Below are 15,913 nucleotides of genomic sequence, written 5' to 3'. Positions count from 1 at the left end.
CTTATAGTAGTAAAAGAAAAATGGAGCAACTGTGCAAGATTGCAAAAGAACAGCCGATATTGCTAATTTGTTTCAGTGCCTTTATTTGTCTTATTTTTGCCTTGGCACTACTTGGTACTCTAGGTACATGATTAACACAAGGACAATTGCATTTCTGTTTGCAGGTTGATGGTGACATCCCACCACGTGTGAAAAAAGACGCTCATGAACTCATTCTTGAGTTTATAAGATCACGGCCACCTTTAAAGCCGGTAAGTCCAAGCATTCCTATTTCCATCAGACATTTTAGTTGGTGGTTTTTTTCTCCCCATCGATTTTGTTTCTTTCTCACATTTCTTTTTTTGTCCCCTCTAATTGCTGTTAGCAAGGACCTCTGAGCTGCCTCTCCCACATCACTTTCAGTTTTCCACCTGTTTCCCACTTTGGTTTTCTCTAGTTTACTGCATGCTCTGTTGTTACGAGGTGATAGGCTAGGCCTTCTTATGACATTGTAAGTTTAGTTAAGAGTTTCTTTTTATAAAATTGGTTAATCATCCCAATCCAAATGTTAGCCAAGTATTGGCTATTTTCCCTATCAGAAAATATGGTAGTTAATTAATGTCTGAACAGGTGTCATCTTTAAATGCAACTATTGTCAATGGGGTATCCATTAAGCGCCCAGCACTACACTACGAGTCCCCTATCAATATCAGTGTATCTGCAACTCAGGCTGATCTCATGCATAATCTCTCATCTACTATGTTGAGATTCGTTAGTCTTTTTAGACCTTTAAAATCCATGTATTTCATATTTTGAAGCCCTGTTAATTAAAAGAATTCTACTGCAGAAAAATATCAGATGCTGTGTTTTAGGAAAAACTTAACTCCGTGCTCAGACAGAGCATGCACTTCAACTAAAGCAGGGTTCCGAGGCCCCTCTACTGTTTCCTATAATTCCATTTTGCTCTCCATTTGCATTATGAATCAGACCTCCTCCATGTTGAGCACCACTCGGAGGAAGCACTGAGGGTAGCAAGGGCACAAAACGTACTCTGGGTGGGGGACTTCAATGTTCATCACCAAGAGTGGCTCGGTAGCACCACTACTGACCGAGCTGGCCGAGTCCTGAAGGACATAGCTGCCAGACTGGGCCTGCGGCAGGTGGTGAGCGAACCAACACGAGGGAAAAACTTACTTGACCTCGTCCTCACCAATCTACCTGTCGCAAATGCATCTGTCCATGACAGTATTGGTAGGAGTGACCACCGCACAGTCGTCGTGGAGATGAAGTCCCGTCTTCGCACTGAGGACACCATCCAACGTGTTGTGTGGCACTACCACCGTGCTAAATGGGATAGATTCAGAACAGATCTAGCAGTTCTAAACTGGGCATCCATGAGGCATTGTGAGCCATCAGCAGCAGCAGAATTGTATTCCAGCACAATCTGTAACCTCATGGCCCGGCTTATTCCTCACTCTACCATTACCAACAAGCCAGGGGATCAACCCTGGTTCAATGAGGAGTGTAGAAGAGCATGCCAGGAGCAGCACCAGGCGTGCCTAACAATGAGGTGCCAACCTGGTGAAGCTACAACTCAGGACTAAACAGCATGCTAAACAGCGGAAGCAACATGCTATACAGACATGGCTAAGCGATTCCACAACCAACGGATCAGATCAAAGCTCTGCAGTCCTGCCACATCCAGTCGTGACTGGTGTGGACAATTAAACAACTAATGGGAGGAGGAGGCTCTGCAAACATCCCCATCCTCAATGATGGCGGAGTCCAGCACGTGAGTGCAAAAGACAAGGCTGAAGCGTTTGCAACCATCTTCAGCCAGAAGTGCCGAGTGGATGATCCATCTCGGCCTCCTCCCGATATCGCCACCATCACAGAAGCCAGTCTTCAGCCAATTTGATTCACTCCACGTGATATCAAGAAACGGCTGAGTGCACTGGATACAGCAAAGGCTATGGGCCCCGACAACATCCCAGCTGTAGTGCTGAAGACTTGTGCTCCAGAACTAGCTGCGCCTCTAGCCAAGCTGTTCCAGTACAGCAACAACACTGGCATCTACCCGACAATGTGGAAAATTGCCCAGGTATGTCCTGTCCACAAAAAGCAGGACAAATCCAATCCGGCCAATTACCGCCCCATCAGTCTACTCAATCATCAGCAAAGTGATGGAAGGTGTCGTCGACAGTGCTATCAAGCGGCACTTACTCACCAATAACCTGCTCACCGATGCTCAGTTTGGGTTCCGCCAGGACCACTCGGCTCCAGACCTCATTACAGCCTTGGTCCAAACATGGACAAAAGAGCTGAATTCGAGAGGTGAGGTGAGAGTGACTGCCCTTGACATCAAGGCAGCATTTGACCGAGTGTGGCACCAAGGAGCCCTAGTAAAATTGAAGTCAATGGGAATCAGGGGGAAAACTCTCCAGTGGCTGGAGTCATACCTAGCACAAAGGAAGATGGTAGTGGTTGTTGGAGGCCAATCATCTCAGCCCCAGGACATTGCTGCAGGAGTTCCTCAAGGCAGTGTCCTAGGCCCAACCATCTTCAGCTGCTTCATCAATGACCTTCCCTCCATCATAAGGTCAGAAATGGGGATGTTCGCTGATGATTGCACAGTGTTCAGTTCCATTCGCAACCCCTCAAATAATGAAGCAGTCCGAGCCCGCTTGCAGCAAGACCTGAACAACATTCAGGCTTGGGCTCATAAGTGGCAAGTAACATTCGTGCCAGACAAGTGCCAGGCAATGACCATCTCCAACAAGAGAGACTCTAACCACCTCCCCTTGACATTCAACGGCATTACCATCGCCGAATCCCCCACCATCAACATCCTGGGGGTCACTATTGACCAGAAACTTAACTGGACCAGCCATATAAATACTGTGGCTACGAGAGCAGGTCAGAGGCTGGGTATTCTGCGGCGAGTGACTCACCTCCTGACTCCCCAAAGCCTTTCCACCATCTACAAGGCACAAGTCAGGGGTGTGATGGAATATTCTCCACTTGCTTGGATGAGTGCAGCTCCAACAACACTCAAGAAGCTCAACACCATCCAAGATAAAGCAGCCCGCTTGATTGGCACCCCATCCACCACCCTAAACATTCACTCCCTTCACCACCGGCGCACTGTGGCTGCAGTGTGTACTATCCACAGGATGCACTGCAGCAACTCGCCAAGGCTTCTTCGACAGCACCTCCCAAACCCACGACCTCTACCATCTAGAAGGACAAGAGCAGCAGGCGCATGGGAACAACACCACCTGCACGTTCCCCTCCAAGTCACACACCATCCCGACTTGGAAATATATCGCCGTTCCTTCATCGTCGCTGGGTCAAAATCCTGGAACTCCCTACCTAACAACACTGTGGGAGAACCGTCACCACACGTACTGCAGGGGTTCAAGAAGGCGGCTCACCACCACCTTCCCAAGGGCAATTAGGGATGGGCAATAAATGCCGGCCTCGCCAGCGACGCCCACATCCCATGAACAAATTTTTAAAAAATTATGTTTCAGTTTTGTTTTTAAAGGGGACAGTACTCAGGGAGGAAGCACACTTAAAGTACTTTGTCTATTTCTCTCCCTCCCCACCAAAGAATAATGTAGAAAACATCTTTAGCAACAGCTCCTCCCTGATAGCACCCATTTGTGCCTATTCAAAAGCAGCCCGTTGCTAAGATGCAATTTTACATGTCTTAACTGGAAAAGAGCTGCTCAGATGTCTCATCCAAGTCAGTCTCTGGATGTCAGCCACCATGAGCATTGATTGGTATTTGTCAGGGTCCTGGATATTGCTCCCTGTTCATTGCCATAGTAATTAGCCAGAGATGAACAATTCAACATGTCAGCAAGTAGGTGTTCTCTTTCCATAATTAGAGAGAGGCAACTGCATATGTGGTTCAGTGTATGTTTTATTTACCCAATTGTTACAGTTAATAACTGAATTTCTTTGCTGCACAGTACATTATTCTAAAATCATGCTCTACCCTTTCATACAATATCTTTACTGGCACCAGTAAAATCTCTTATCTAGTATCCACTCTTTAACTAAGTAAAGCACCCTCCTCAAGTTAAACGTTGGCACTGCCAGAACTGCAGATGTCTTGTCTGGTACAAGTCTGTACTAATATATGCATTGTCCTCAAATGCAGTATCTGTACAAAAAGAAAATAAGGTTAAATCTGTTGAGCTTTATATCTGTGTACATTTAGTTTTCTGATGGTTGTGGCTTTCGTTTTCCTGCATAAACAAATTCAAGGTGTATTATCTCTCCAAATAAGACTTTCGTATGTGCCCAGTCTGTTGAATGCAACACAAATAATCTCTGCACTGCACACACTGGTTCTGTGCAGAATATAGGAGCTATGCACAGTACTTATCACAGTAGTGTTTGGACCTTCAGGAAAGGAGAGAGGAAAATTGAAGAAAATTCAGAGAGAAAATTTTTTTTTCATGGTACCAAAAAACAAAGTATACTGGTTTTGATTAAAAGAAATACTGAGCTGTAACTGTTGACAGAATTGAATATTTTAGCTTAAATTAATTATTTGGTATGGTTCTAGGTCTGTGGTGGTTTTGAGAGTTGGGGAGTGTATTTGTAATTTTGATAGCAGTCAGATTTACATGGTATGTGCTGTGCAGCTATCAGTCGGTGATGTAGTATCAGTATTGTACTGAACAATACCACACACATGGACACGCACACGTGTGTGTGTACTATGCCAGAGTGTTGCAGATGGACTGGCCCTGAAATAGTCTCTCATTCCTGCCATAATACATGTGAAAGGAAGACAGGCGTGGAGAAGCAAAATATTTTGGTTTTTTTAATATCTTTAATTAGATTTGTGTTTGAAGCGTTTTTATAGTTTAGTGTTAATGTTCCAACAATAAAGCTGCTCCCGATTCTTGAAATGCTTTATTATTGTAGTATTGAGTTTGTTTCAGTAAATTCTGTTCAGCTCACAGAGACAACCATTTCCTTGGATTTGCTGGCAGCTTAAATGTTAAATATTGTGGGCATCGAAATGCTGTTGTCTGCAGAATTTAATCCTATTGTCTCAGCAGAAAAGTTCCCTTCAAACAGCCTCTAGTATTGGAAAAGCGTACTATGGGAAGTAGTCTGGTAGCTTAATACTCTTTATGTAGAGGTCACCAGCTTGAGTTTCATAGCTGTGTCCTGTTCACCTTAGCTTGGCTCTTTTGAGGGAGTTTGTATCTGACAAATTGCTATCTGGGGTACTGCACAGAAGCAAGATTAGTGGGGTGAGATCATTTAACTACACTGATTTAAGTTAGTTAAATATGAGGCAATGCTAATTGTTATCTTGTGTTTATGTTATATGGTGAATTTGTCCTCATTAACAGAGTAAGTTTGGCACTTGAATTATAGTCCCTAATCTCACTCTTCAGTCATTTTGCTTCCATTTGACCTGCCCATAACAGGTGGTGCAGTGCTTTAATTGCACTGTGTCTGCTGCAGTACAATAGCTGGAGCCAACACAGTGCCTCAGAATCAACCGCCTTATATCTATTTATCAAGATGAATCCGACTTCTTGGGCTAGTAAACATCTGCTGGTAAGTAGATGTAATGTGTGTTTGGCTAGATTATGCGCACTGGGTGCTCCAGTTTCTTTCAAATCTCCAATGTGCAATTGAGTGTACATAGGCATGTAAGCTCAACACAAGATACAGCACATGCCTGTATGTGTCTGCACAATAGCATTCTGAGATTTGAAGGAAATTGAAACCTGTCACTATGCAGATAATACAACCTGGAGTGAGCGAGGCAGTGTTGTTAATGCTGTTCACTCACACAGGCCAGGTAAGTGGAACAAAGTCAGTGGGGAAGCCTGTGTCCTACAGTGATGTACATAGTGGATGTATGTGCGCGGTAGCAAGCAGCCTGTCATTTCAAACTTTTTTTTTAAATCCACATGTCTGTCATCTCTCCCAGAAAAATCAATGTTAATGTGTTAGATGTGAGATTTTGAATTGCCCCATGAGATATGAAAATTTACATATGAATTGTAGATTACAATCTTGTATATTACTCAAATTTCACATCTGTTATTTTTGGTGTAATTACTGTGCTTTAACCAGTACTCCCTCTGGGTGGAATAAATGCTTCTGACTAATTGTTCTCAGGTCTCTGAAAGGAATCTTCGGCCCAAGCCTCAGAAGCCACGCAGTCTACATGAGCGAATTCTGGAAGAGATCAAGTCGGAAAGAAAACTTCGACCGGTGCAGACAGCTGGTAGAAACAAGAAGAAAGGTGAGTTATATTTGTCATTTTAAAGGCTACAGGAGAAGGTCATTAAGCCCTTGAGCCTGTTCTGCCATCATGGCTGATCTGTACATCAACTCCATTTACCCGCCTTTGAACTATATCCCTTGATACCCTTACCTAATTAAAAATCTTTTGATCTCAATCTTGAAAATTTCAGTTGACCCAGCATCCACAGCCTTTTGGGGGAGAGAATTCCACATTTCCACTACCCTTTGTATGAAAAAGTGCTCCCTGATTTCACTCCTGCTGTTCTAATGCAAGATATGAGGATTGCTTTCAAAGCCCCTCTATCATATGATTTCATGCCAAAGGAAGATTCATCAAAGCAAGCAAGCTAAGGAGATTAAATGACACTAGAGAGGGAGTGCCCTCACCCACCATTATGCCACTGCAGCCACCTGGCAGTGATAATGGGGAATAGCCTCGACAGGACTGGTTCAGCAGGATGCTGCTGCAGAGCTGAGACATCTGCTGCAAGGACACCTGCCATCAACTTCCACCATAAAGACAACACCACCAGCAGCAGTCAAGGCCACTTCCTCCCTCAACTTTTCCAATTCCACCTTCTTCCAGGTTCGTTTAGGATTCATCTGCAATATCAGTCATTTTCTTACTCACAGATATATTAAAAGAAAAAGTGGCTGATGTGTTGTTGAGCAGTCAACACTTTTATCTCTTTCCCACTCAATCGCAACAGGAAGTAAGGAAAGGTGAAGCCAGAGACTTTCCCCTAACTGGGCTCTTACCATTCTGTTCTTGCTATGTTTTACAGCCAAACATGACATGATTGCCCAATTTCACATCATTGTTGCATTTCCCAAAGGACAAATGTGATTGATGGCAGCCATGTGGCTATATAGCCAGCAGGTTCCTGCTTCTCCTCTGGCACTGTTACTTGTTCCACCTCAACTGTGCACTGTGATTCACCTGGTGCTACCTCCTCAAGCTCAGTGTCTGGACTGTGCAGCTATACTGGTGCTTGCAAACATTTGGTACTGTCAGTACGGTCGCCAACTCTGGTTTGAGGCATTCCTGGAGGTTTGACCATGTGACACCTGACCACATGATGCCTGACCTTGGTTTCTGTTCTCTATTTCCCCTTTCATCCACCAGTGGAAATAATCTTTCACTATTTACCTATAGTAAGGTCCCTACGTTTCACTTACCCCTTTACTGGCTGCTCCTCTCTCAGTGCTGCTCCCACTCACCATGTTGCTGCTGCTCCTGGCTCTGCAGGAAATGCTGGCTCATATGCCCACTCCCACCTCCACACCCTTCCCCCCCCCCCCCCCCCGCTTGAGCCCCAATCCCCCGACCCCCCAGTCCTCTTCTCTCCCCTGACCTCCCATTCCCTAATCCCCCATCCTCAGTCTCCCTCGCTCCCCGAGCCCCCATTCTCCAGTCTCCATCTCTTCACCCGAGCTCCCATTCCCCACTCTCCATCATTCCCCCTGATCTCCCTCTCTTCTCCCCCACTCTCGAGCCTCCCCCCAGATTTCAGAGCCCACCCCCAGATTTCCGAACAAACTCCTGGGTTGCTAGAGGTTGTGCTCGGGGGAGGTATCTCCGATTCCGGGAAACTCCCCGTCATTCCGGGAGGGTTGGGAACCCTAACTCTGAGGTACTGGCTTGCCTAGCACCATTGTCCATGCTGGGAGGCTGATCTTCCAGGCATTCAGTAACAGAAGAACACCTCATGCTCAGATGCTGGCTCCAAGAGACACCTTCAAGCTGAGCTTACATGGCAAGACTGTTTATGACGTTCTTGTAGTTATGAGTATGTCTGTGCCTCAGTGAGTGAGAAAGAGGACAAGAACATAACAAGAGCAGGATGGTGCTAGTTCTGAGCTTGCAGGAAGGCCTCAGCCATCAGATATCTTGAAATCTGATACTATTAGGTGTTCCTAATGACGTCACTCAATAACTTCTGGCAGCCATGTTGGATTACAATCGTTAAATGCATTTCCCTTAATTTATGTTAAGTTGCACTAACTTTGACAGGTCATTGTTTCAAAGTGATGTTGATTTATTCATGTCCTTTTAGCTGATTAAACAGCATCAGCAGCATTCAAAGTCTCGGGCACTGTGCAAGTCGATGCGACTCTGAATCTTGTCCTTCTTTAAAAGTTTGCTGGCTAAACTTTCAGAACCCCTCCGCCATAATCTCTCTCCCCTCCCTACTACACACACACACATTTTTACTCATTGGTGACGGGTTTGTGGTAAATTCTGAATTATTTTGCAAACAACAAATGTGTTTTGAGGTTGAGTCGAGGCTACCTGGTGCTGTACTTCCGATTACCCCTCACACCCTGAAATGTTACACACCTCCCTGATCCCAGTTTGTTTACAGTATCCTTTCTGACTTTATTCCCATTCACTGATTCTTGTTTCCAGTTATTACCGGTGATCAAAGTTTCTCACCATCAACCAAACAGTTTACAATATGGGTGAAACTGGTTTTCACTCCAACAAGTTAATATCCGCGATTTTAACCAGCGAAACAATTAGGACTATTTTTAAATTATTAAAAAAATGCTTCTGTTCAATCTGAGTGTTTTATAAAACTTTCGGTCGCTCAGTTTTTCTTCAGACTGTAACTCACGTCATTATTCCAAATCACAGAATAATATCTAATTTCCAGTTTCTTTGACAAAAGTTTATCTAATTGACGTTTGATTTAGTTCAAAACAACTGGGAAAATTTTCAACATTATTTTTATAATTCAGCTCAAATCTAATGTCCAAGCACCGCTGTCTTCATTTTTTAAAGGCCTGGTTTGGAATCTGCAACAAGATGAGAGCTCACACTACCTGAGACTTTTTTTTTATTCGTTCATGGGATGTGGGCGTCGCTGGCGAGGCCAGCATTTATTGCCCATCCCTAATTGCCCTTGAGAAGGTGGTGGTGAGCCGCCTTCTTGAACCGCTGCAGTCCGTGTGGTGAAGGTTCTCCCACAGTGCTGTTAGGAAGGGAGTTCCAGAATTTTGACCCAGCGACGATGAAGGAACGGCGATATATTTCCAAGTCGGGATGGTGTGTGACTTGGAGGGAAACGTGCAGATGGTGTTGTTCCCATGTACCTGCTGCTCTTGTCCTTCTAGGTGGTAGAGGTCGCGGGTTTGGGAGGTGCTGTCGAAGAAGCTTTGGCGAGATGCTGCAGTGCATCCTGTGGATGGTACACACTGCAGCTACTGTGCACCGGTGGTGAAGGGAGTGAATGTTTAGATGGGGTGCCAATCAAGCGGGCTGCTTTGTCCTGGATGGTGTCGAGCTTCTTGAGTGTTGTAGGAGCTGTTCTCGTCCAGGCAAGTGGAGAGTATTCCATCACACTCCTGACTTGTAGATGGTGGAAAGGCTTTGGGGAGTCAGGAGGTGAGTCACTCGCCGCAGAATACCCAGCCTCTGACCTGCTATTGTAGCCATAGTATTTATATGGCTGGTCCAGTTAAGTTTCTGGTCAATGGTGACCCCCAGGATGTTGATGGTGGGGGATTCGGTGATGATAATGCTGTTGAATGTCAAGGGGAGTTGGTTAGACTTTCTCTTGTTGGAGATGGTCATTGTCTGGCGCAAATGTTACTTGCCACTTATGAGCCCAAGCCTGGATGTTGTTCAGGTCTTGCTCCATGCGGGCTCGGACTGCTTCATTATTTGAGGGATTGCAAATGGAACTGAACACTGTGCAATCATCAGCGAACATCCCCATTTCTGACCTTATGATGGAGGGAAGGTCATTAATCAAGCAGCTGAAGATGGTTGGGCCTTGGACACTGCCCTGAGGAACTCCTGCAGCAATGTCCTGGGCTGAGATGATTGGCCTCCAACAACCACTACCATCTTCCTTTGTGCTAGGTATGACTTCAGCCACTGGAGAATATTCCCCCTGATTCCCATTGACTTCAATTTTACTAGGGTTCCTTGGTGCCACACTCGGTCAAATGCTGCCTTGATGTCAAGGGCAATCACTCTCACCTCACCTCTGGAATTCAGCTCTTTTGTCCATGCTTGGACTAAGGCTGTAATGAGGTCTGGAGCCGAGTGGTCCTGGCGGAACCCAAACTGAGCATCGGTGAGCAGGTTATTGGTGAGTAAGTGCCGCTTGATAGCACTGTCGACGACACCTTCCATCACTTTGCTGATGATTGAGAGTAGACTGATGGGACGGTAATTGGCCAGATTGGATTTGTCCTGCTTTTTGTGGACAGGACATACCTGGGCAATTTTCCACATTGTTGGGTAGATACCAGTGTTGTAGCTGTACTGGAACAGCTTGGCTAGAGGCGCAGCTGGTTCTGGAGCACAAGTCTTCAGCACCACAGCCGGGAAGTTGTTGGGGCCCATAACCTTTGCTGTATCCAGTGCACTCAGCCGTTTCTTGATATCACATGGAGTGAATCGAATTGGCTGAAGACTGGCTTCTGTGATGGTGGGGATATCGGGAGGAGGCCGAGATGGATCATCCACTTGGCACTTCTGGCTGAAGATGGTTGCTTCAGCCTTGTCTTTTGCACTCACGTGCTGGACTCTGCCATCATTGAGGATGGGGATGTTTACAGAGCCTCCTCCCGTTAGTTGTTTAATTGTCCACCACCATTCACGACTGGATGTGGCAGGACTGCAGAGCTTTGATCTGATCCATTGGTTGTGGAATCGCTTCGTTCTGTCTATAGCATGTTGCTTCTGCTGTTTAGCATGCATGTAGTCCTGAGCTGTAGCTTCACCAGGTTGGCACCTCATTTTTAGGTATGCCTGGTGCTGCTCCTGGCATGCTCTTCTACATTCCTCATTGAACCAGGGTTGATCCCCTGGCTTGTTGGTAATGGTAGAGTGAGGAATATGCTGGGCCATGAGGTTACAGATTGTGCTGGAATACAAATCTGCTGCTGCTGATGGCTCACTGCGCCTCATGGATGCCCAGTTTTGAACTGCTAGATCTGTTCTGAATCTATCCCATTTAGCAAGGTGATAGTGCCACAAAACACGTTGGATGGTGTCCTCAGTGCGAAGACGGGACTTCGTCTCCACGAGGACTGTGCGGTGGTCACTCCTACACTCAGCCCTGGTATCTTTCTATTAAAATCTGCCACTTGGTCACACATTTTACACAATCCTGACAAATGGCACATTGCTTTGACTATAAAAACCATGGCCTAATGGACTAAATTATATTTAAATGCTGTTTCGTAAAAGTAACAATTTATGTTTTGTGACGACGACCTGTAAATAAGTTAAACTTCTTTGAGAAATATTTGGGAGATTCCGCCTCCATTCCCTCACTCTGCATTCCTGCACCACTGGATCACTTAAAGACACAATACATCTCGTTATTAGAGCAGAGTCGAGGAGACAAAGTCAGCTATTTTCCTGCATTGTTTTATTTTTAAGTTAAAAATATATTTCTAATGACTACGATCTTTTGTCAAGTGCTTTGGGTTTGAACATAATTGCAGTGAACTCTTTCCCGACAGTCCCCATTCTCTGGCCAGTCTGTGTGTATAGTGATCATCGGCGGGTTGACTCCGAATTAGTAAGTTTGACTTGAAAGTGAGATGTCAGTGATGGGAAAGACACAGGGGCTCTCATCTCAAAAGAAACCAAACTCGATACTGCTGCAGTTTGACAGACGGTGTCTCAGTATTACCTTTGTTCCAAAAGCAGTGGAAATAAGTCAACTGCTACCCTGGTTTTTATTAATTTCGTGTATTAAGGACGGAAAGACACTGCCAAACAAGAGAGGGGAAAATACAAACAAATACATAATATTCAAATACAATCTGCTGCAACCATCCAACACGCGGTAGTTTTAGAATTTAAAGGACGAACCGATGGTTACATTGGGAAGTTCCCTGTGCTACGGCCTCACATGTACCTTCGCTCAATCAACAGGCTTGTACTCCAACATGGCGCATCATGTGACTGTGACGTGTATTAGGAACACCCTATAGACAAAAATTGTTAGCCTTGTAGAATAGCAGGAAGGCTTGGTTAATGCTTTTGTGGTAAGTGCAATCAGCTTGAGATGAATTCCATATGACAAGTCCCAGTTGGTTGCCAATTCAGTTATTTAATCCTCTAACAAATAATGCAATGATTAAGGTCTACGAATTAAATCAGAATTTGGGGGAATTCGATCAAACAGTCAAATCTTATTTAGAATTTGCTTGTTTTTAAAATCTCAATTGTCCAAATGCAGCTGCAATTTAAGGAGGAAAATAAACTCAAGTCCAAAACATATCACCACTACATACTCATGAAGGCCTGGTGTAAAGAGGCTTACCTCTACTTAATGTATTATCCTACTCTTAAGTTTTGCACTTTACGTAGACCTAAACTGCTCCATCATTGTAAATATAAAACCTTTTTTTCTAAATTGGAATTAATTCAGTTCAAATTTAAAATTCTTTCCTCTAAAGAGCAAAATAAATGATGTGAAATCAGTCCTTCACTTAGCAATGCATTGTTCTCACTTGAACTAACTAATCATTGTTTATCTTCATGTTATAAATTCATTGCCTTTGCAGAAGTGACATTTGGATCACTGCCATGCCTTGTACATGCCTGCACTGATGAGCTAAAGTCTACTTCATGTATAGATCTCTCAACTCCTGAGTCCATGGCAAGTACACAACGGCCTCGACCCAGGTTACTACTTAAAGCCCCGACACTGGCTGAAATGGAAGAAATGAGCATTTCGGAGGTAAGAATATTACCTAGTCTACTTAAATTGAATGAATGCTGTTCCTACTCTAATCAGTGTGAAGACTGATGGATCTTTGGAGAAAGTTAAAGCCTTTACAACAATCAAGATACATTCCTGATGACATAAACTACAAGAGCAAAACTTGACTGGTTTGTGAATCTCCCCAGAACGGAGAGCATTCTGATTCATCAGCTGTCGTTACTGTGCAGTGTGAAGCAGAGCCATATAGACCAGGAAGGTTTTTATTTTCATTCTGAGGATGTGGACGTCCTCAGCAAGGCTGCCATTTATCACCCCTCCCTAGTTGTCCTGGTGGCCCGCTAGGCCACTTCAGAGGGCAGTTAAGAGTCAATCACGTTGGTGTGGGACTGGAATCACTTATAGACCAGACCGGGTAAGGACAGTAGGTTACCATTCCTAAAGGACGTTAGGGAACCAGTTGGGTTTTCTTTGGTCACTTTTACTGATAGCAGTTATTTATTTTGAGAATTTTTATAAACTGAATTCAAATTCTCAAACTGCCTGATGGGATTTGAACTCACATTCTCTGGATTAATAGTCCGTGTCTCTGGATTACTAGACCAGAACATAATCACTAAACTACTGTACCTCTAAAAGTCCCAGGTTGTAAGCACAGGTTGTGCTGAGTTAGCTGATTTCACTGAGGGCTGCAATAGGACCTGACTCCAGAGTTGTACTGTTACTTTTGTGTTGCAATAATGTGAAAGTTGAAGTACGGCTACACTATTAAATGCCCGTCCCTTTAATCTATTACCATATTTTGTTCATTTTTGACTTGCCGATTTGTGATGGATATGCTCGGCACGGATATAGGTGAAAGATTGTGATGTAAAACTTTGAGGTGTATGGTACTCTAGCAATATCACCAGTTACTATTACCTTTTTTTGCACCATATTATTGAGAAATCATCATATATTAGACATTGGCACTTTACTCCTAAAAATGGTGGGAGTTTTCATTTTTTTAATAGGAATTGACCGTCAAGTATTTGGGCCTGCTTCACAGGGACAAGGTTAAATTGTACTAAATTGCTTTATTAATTTAGAATTAAAACAGGTCACTGGTCATTTATGGAACCCTATTCCATTTAGTATCACGACCATTTACGAAAGTGCTATGTATTAAATAATAGTTCCTACTGACATAAAATATTGTGCATACCATGTCTATAACCTTCAAATGACAGCTTCATCCTACCCATGATTGTGAGCAAGCTGAAGAGTCACTGACTATTTTAGTGAGAATAAATATACAAGAGAGCAAATAAATCCACCAGGATTTGGGACACAAGGATAATAACATTTGTGTTACTTTTGCTCATACCAGACCAATCATTTTCATTATAACTTTTTGTCAAATGGGGTTAATGATCTCCAGGTTGTTCAGAATCAGAAGCAGGCCCTGAACAGACTTGAATGATGCACAAACTCAGAGGTGTTAGTTGTGCTGTGTTATTTCTTTAAAAGGAGGAAGAGTCACCAAATGGAGAGATGCGAAGGGTAACCAGCTCCCCAGTTCCTCTAAAACGCGATCGCTCATTCTCAGAACACGATCTCATCCGGTTACAGACTGAGTTAGCCCTGTCACAATCCGAATCTGCTTATCTCTCATCAAAGGGTTCTGACGCAAGACTGTATTCAGAGACCGAGACTGTAACTGGAGCTGTCTCTCTGTACAAAGGTGAGTTAATGTGATTTCGCCTTCCTTTTTCCCTCAAGAGTCTGCTCACTCATGATGCAACTTTCCCTTCAGCTGAGAGAACATATTAATCTGGGCCACAGGCTTCTCTATGACTGCTACTCTATGATTGGTTGATAAAAAAAGCAGTACAGTTTGTTCCTTCCCCGCTCCCGTTGTTACTATTTAACATTCAATGTAGTGCCCTGGCTGATAAAGTATGAAATTCTTCTAACCAAGACTCAGGAGCTCTCGACAACCAGCCCGAGGTCTCAAATTTATGACTTTCTGGTTGAGTGCTAAATGCTCAAATAGTTGAGTGACGGGATTGAATAAATTTTAGCACCTCATCACTTATTGTCAGTTGAATAGAACCAGTGTGGGACTGGGTTGTAAAAAAAATAAACAGACTTTATCTGTGAGCAAGTAAAGTGCTGCATTTCTTTTGAAGCTTTTACATTGATATAATTGTAATACCTGTAGAACCTGTATTCTGCATAATGGCTGTTTTAAAAAAGAACTATAGAACAGTTTATACATCAAATTACATCAAGTCTACAGCACAGAAACAGGCCATTCGGCCCAACTGGTCAATGCCAGCGTTTTTGCTCCATTCAAGCCTCCTCCCTCCTTACTTCATCTAACCCTATCAGGATACCCTTCTATTCCTTTCTCTCTCATGTGTTTGTCTAGCTTCCCCTTAAATGCATCTACGCTATTTGCCTCAACTATTCCTTGTGGTAGTGCGTTCCACATTCTTACCACTCTTTGGATAAAAAAGTATCTCCTGAATTCCCTATTGGACTAATTAGTGACTATGTTATATTAATAACCTCTAGTTTTGGACTCCCCCACAAGTGGTAACATTTTCTCTACGCTTACCCTATCAAACCCTTTCATTATCTTAAAGACCGCTATCAGGTCACCCCTCAGCCTTCTCTTTTCTAGAGAATAAAGCCCCAGCCTGCTTAGCCTTTCCTGATAAATATCCTCTCAGTTCTGGTATCATCCTTGTGAATCTTTATTGCACATTCTCCAATGCCTCAGCTCCTAACTAAAAGGTCACACGCCACTGAACAATACTTTGACTTCAACATTCTAGTTTTGATTTCAACCCTTGCATAGCCCTGAAAGGGTAACAGTAGAATCTGTAAAGTGCTTCATATTTGTGGGCAGTGCTGTTAGAGGGAAATGAAAAATGAAGTGACTGAGACTTGAACTGGTCCTG

General features: G+C 43.9%; 1 protein-coding gene across 1 annotated transcript in view; it reads left to right on the top strand.

Moving 5' to 3' along the window:
- The window catches only part of spire2 (spire-type actin nucleation factor 2), a 74,873-nt gene that overhangs the window by 45,264 nt on the left and 13,696 nt on the right, over positions 1-15,913 (top strand). The window contains exons 6-9 of the mRNA XM_067998022.1: positions 165-251; positions 6,142-6,268; positions 12,808-12,983; positions 14,475-14,688. Of these exons, the coding sequence (XP_067854123.1) occupies positions 165-251; positions 6,142-6,268; positions 12,808-12,983; positions 14,475-14,688 (604 nt within the window). The remainder of the gene's footprint in view (positions 1-164; positions 252-6,141; positions 6,269-12,807; positions 12,984-14,474; positions 14,689-15,913) is intronic.

Source organism: Heptranchias perlo, chromosome 16, assembly GCF_035084215.1.
Source record: "Heptranchias perlo isolate sHepPer1 chromosome 16, sHepPer1.hap1, whole genome shotgun sequence".
NCBI lineage: Eukaryota > Metazoa > Chordata > Chondrichthyes > Hexanchiformes > Hexanchidae > Heptranchias > Heptranchias perlo.
The sequence above is the reverse complement of the archived record's forward strand: the minus strand, read 5'-3'. Positions and strand labels throughout refer to the sequence as shown.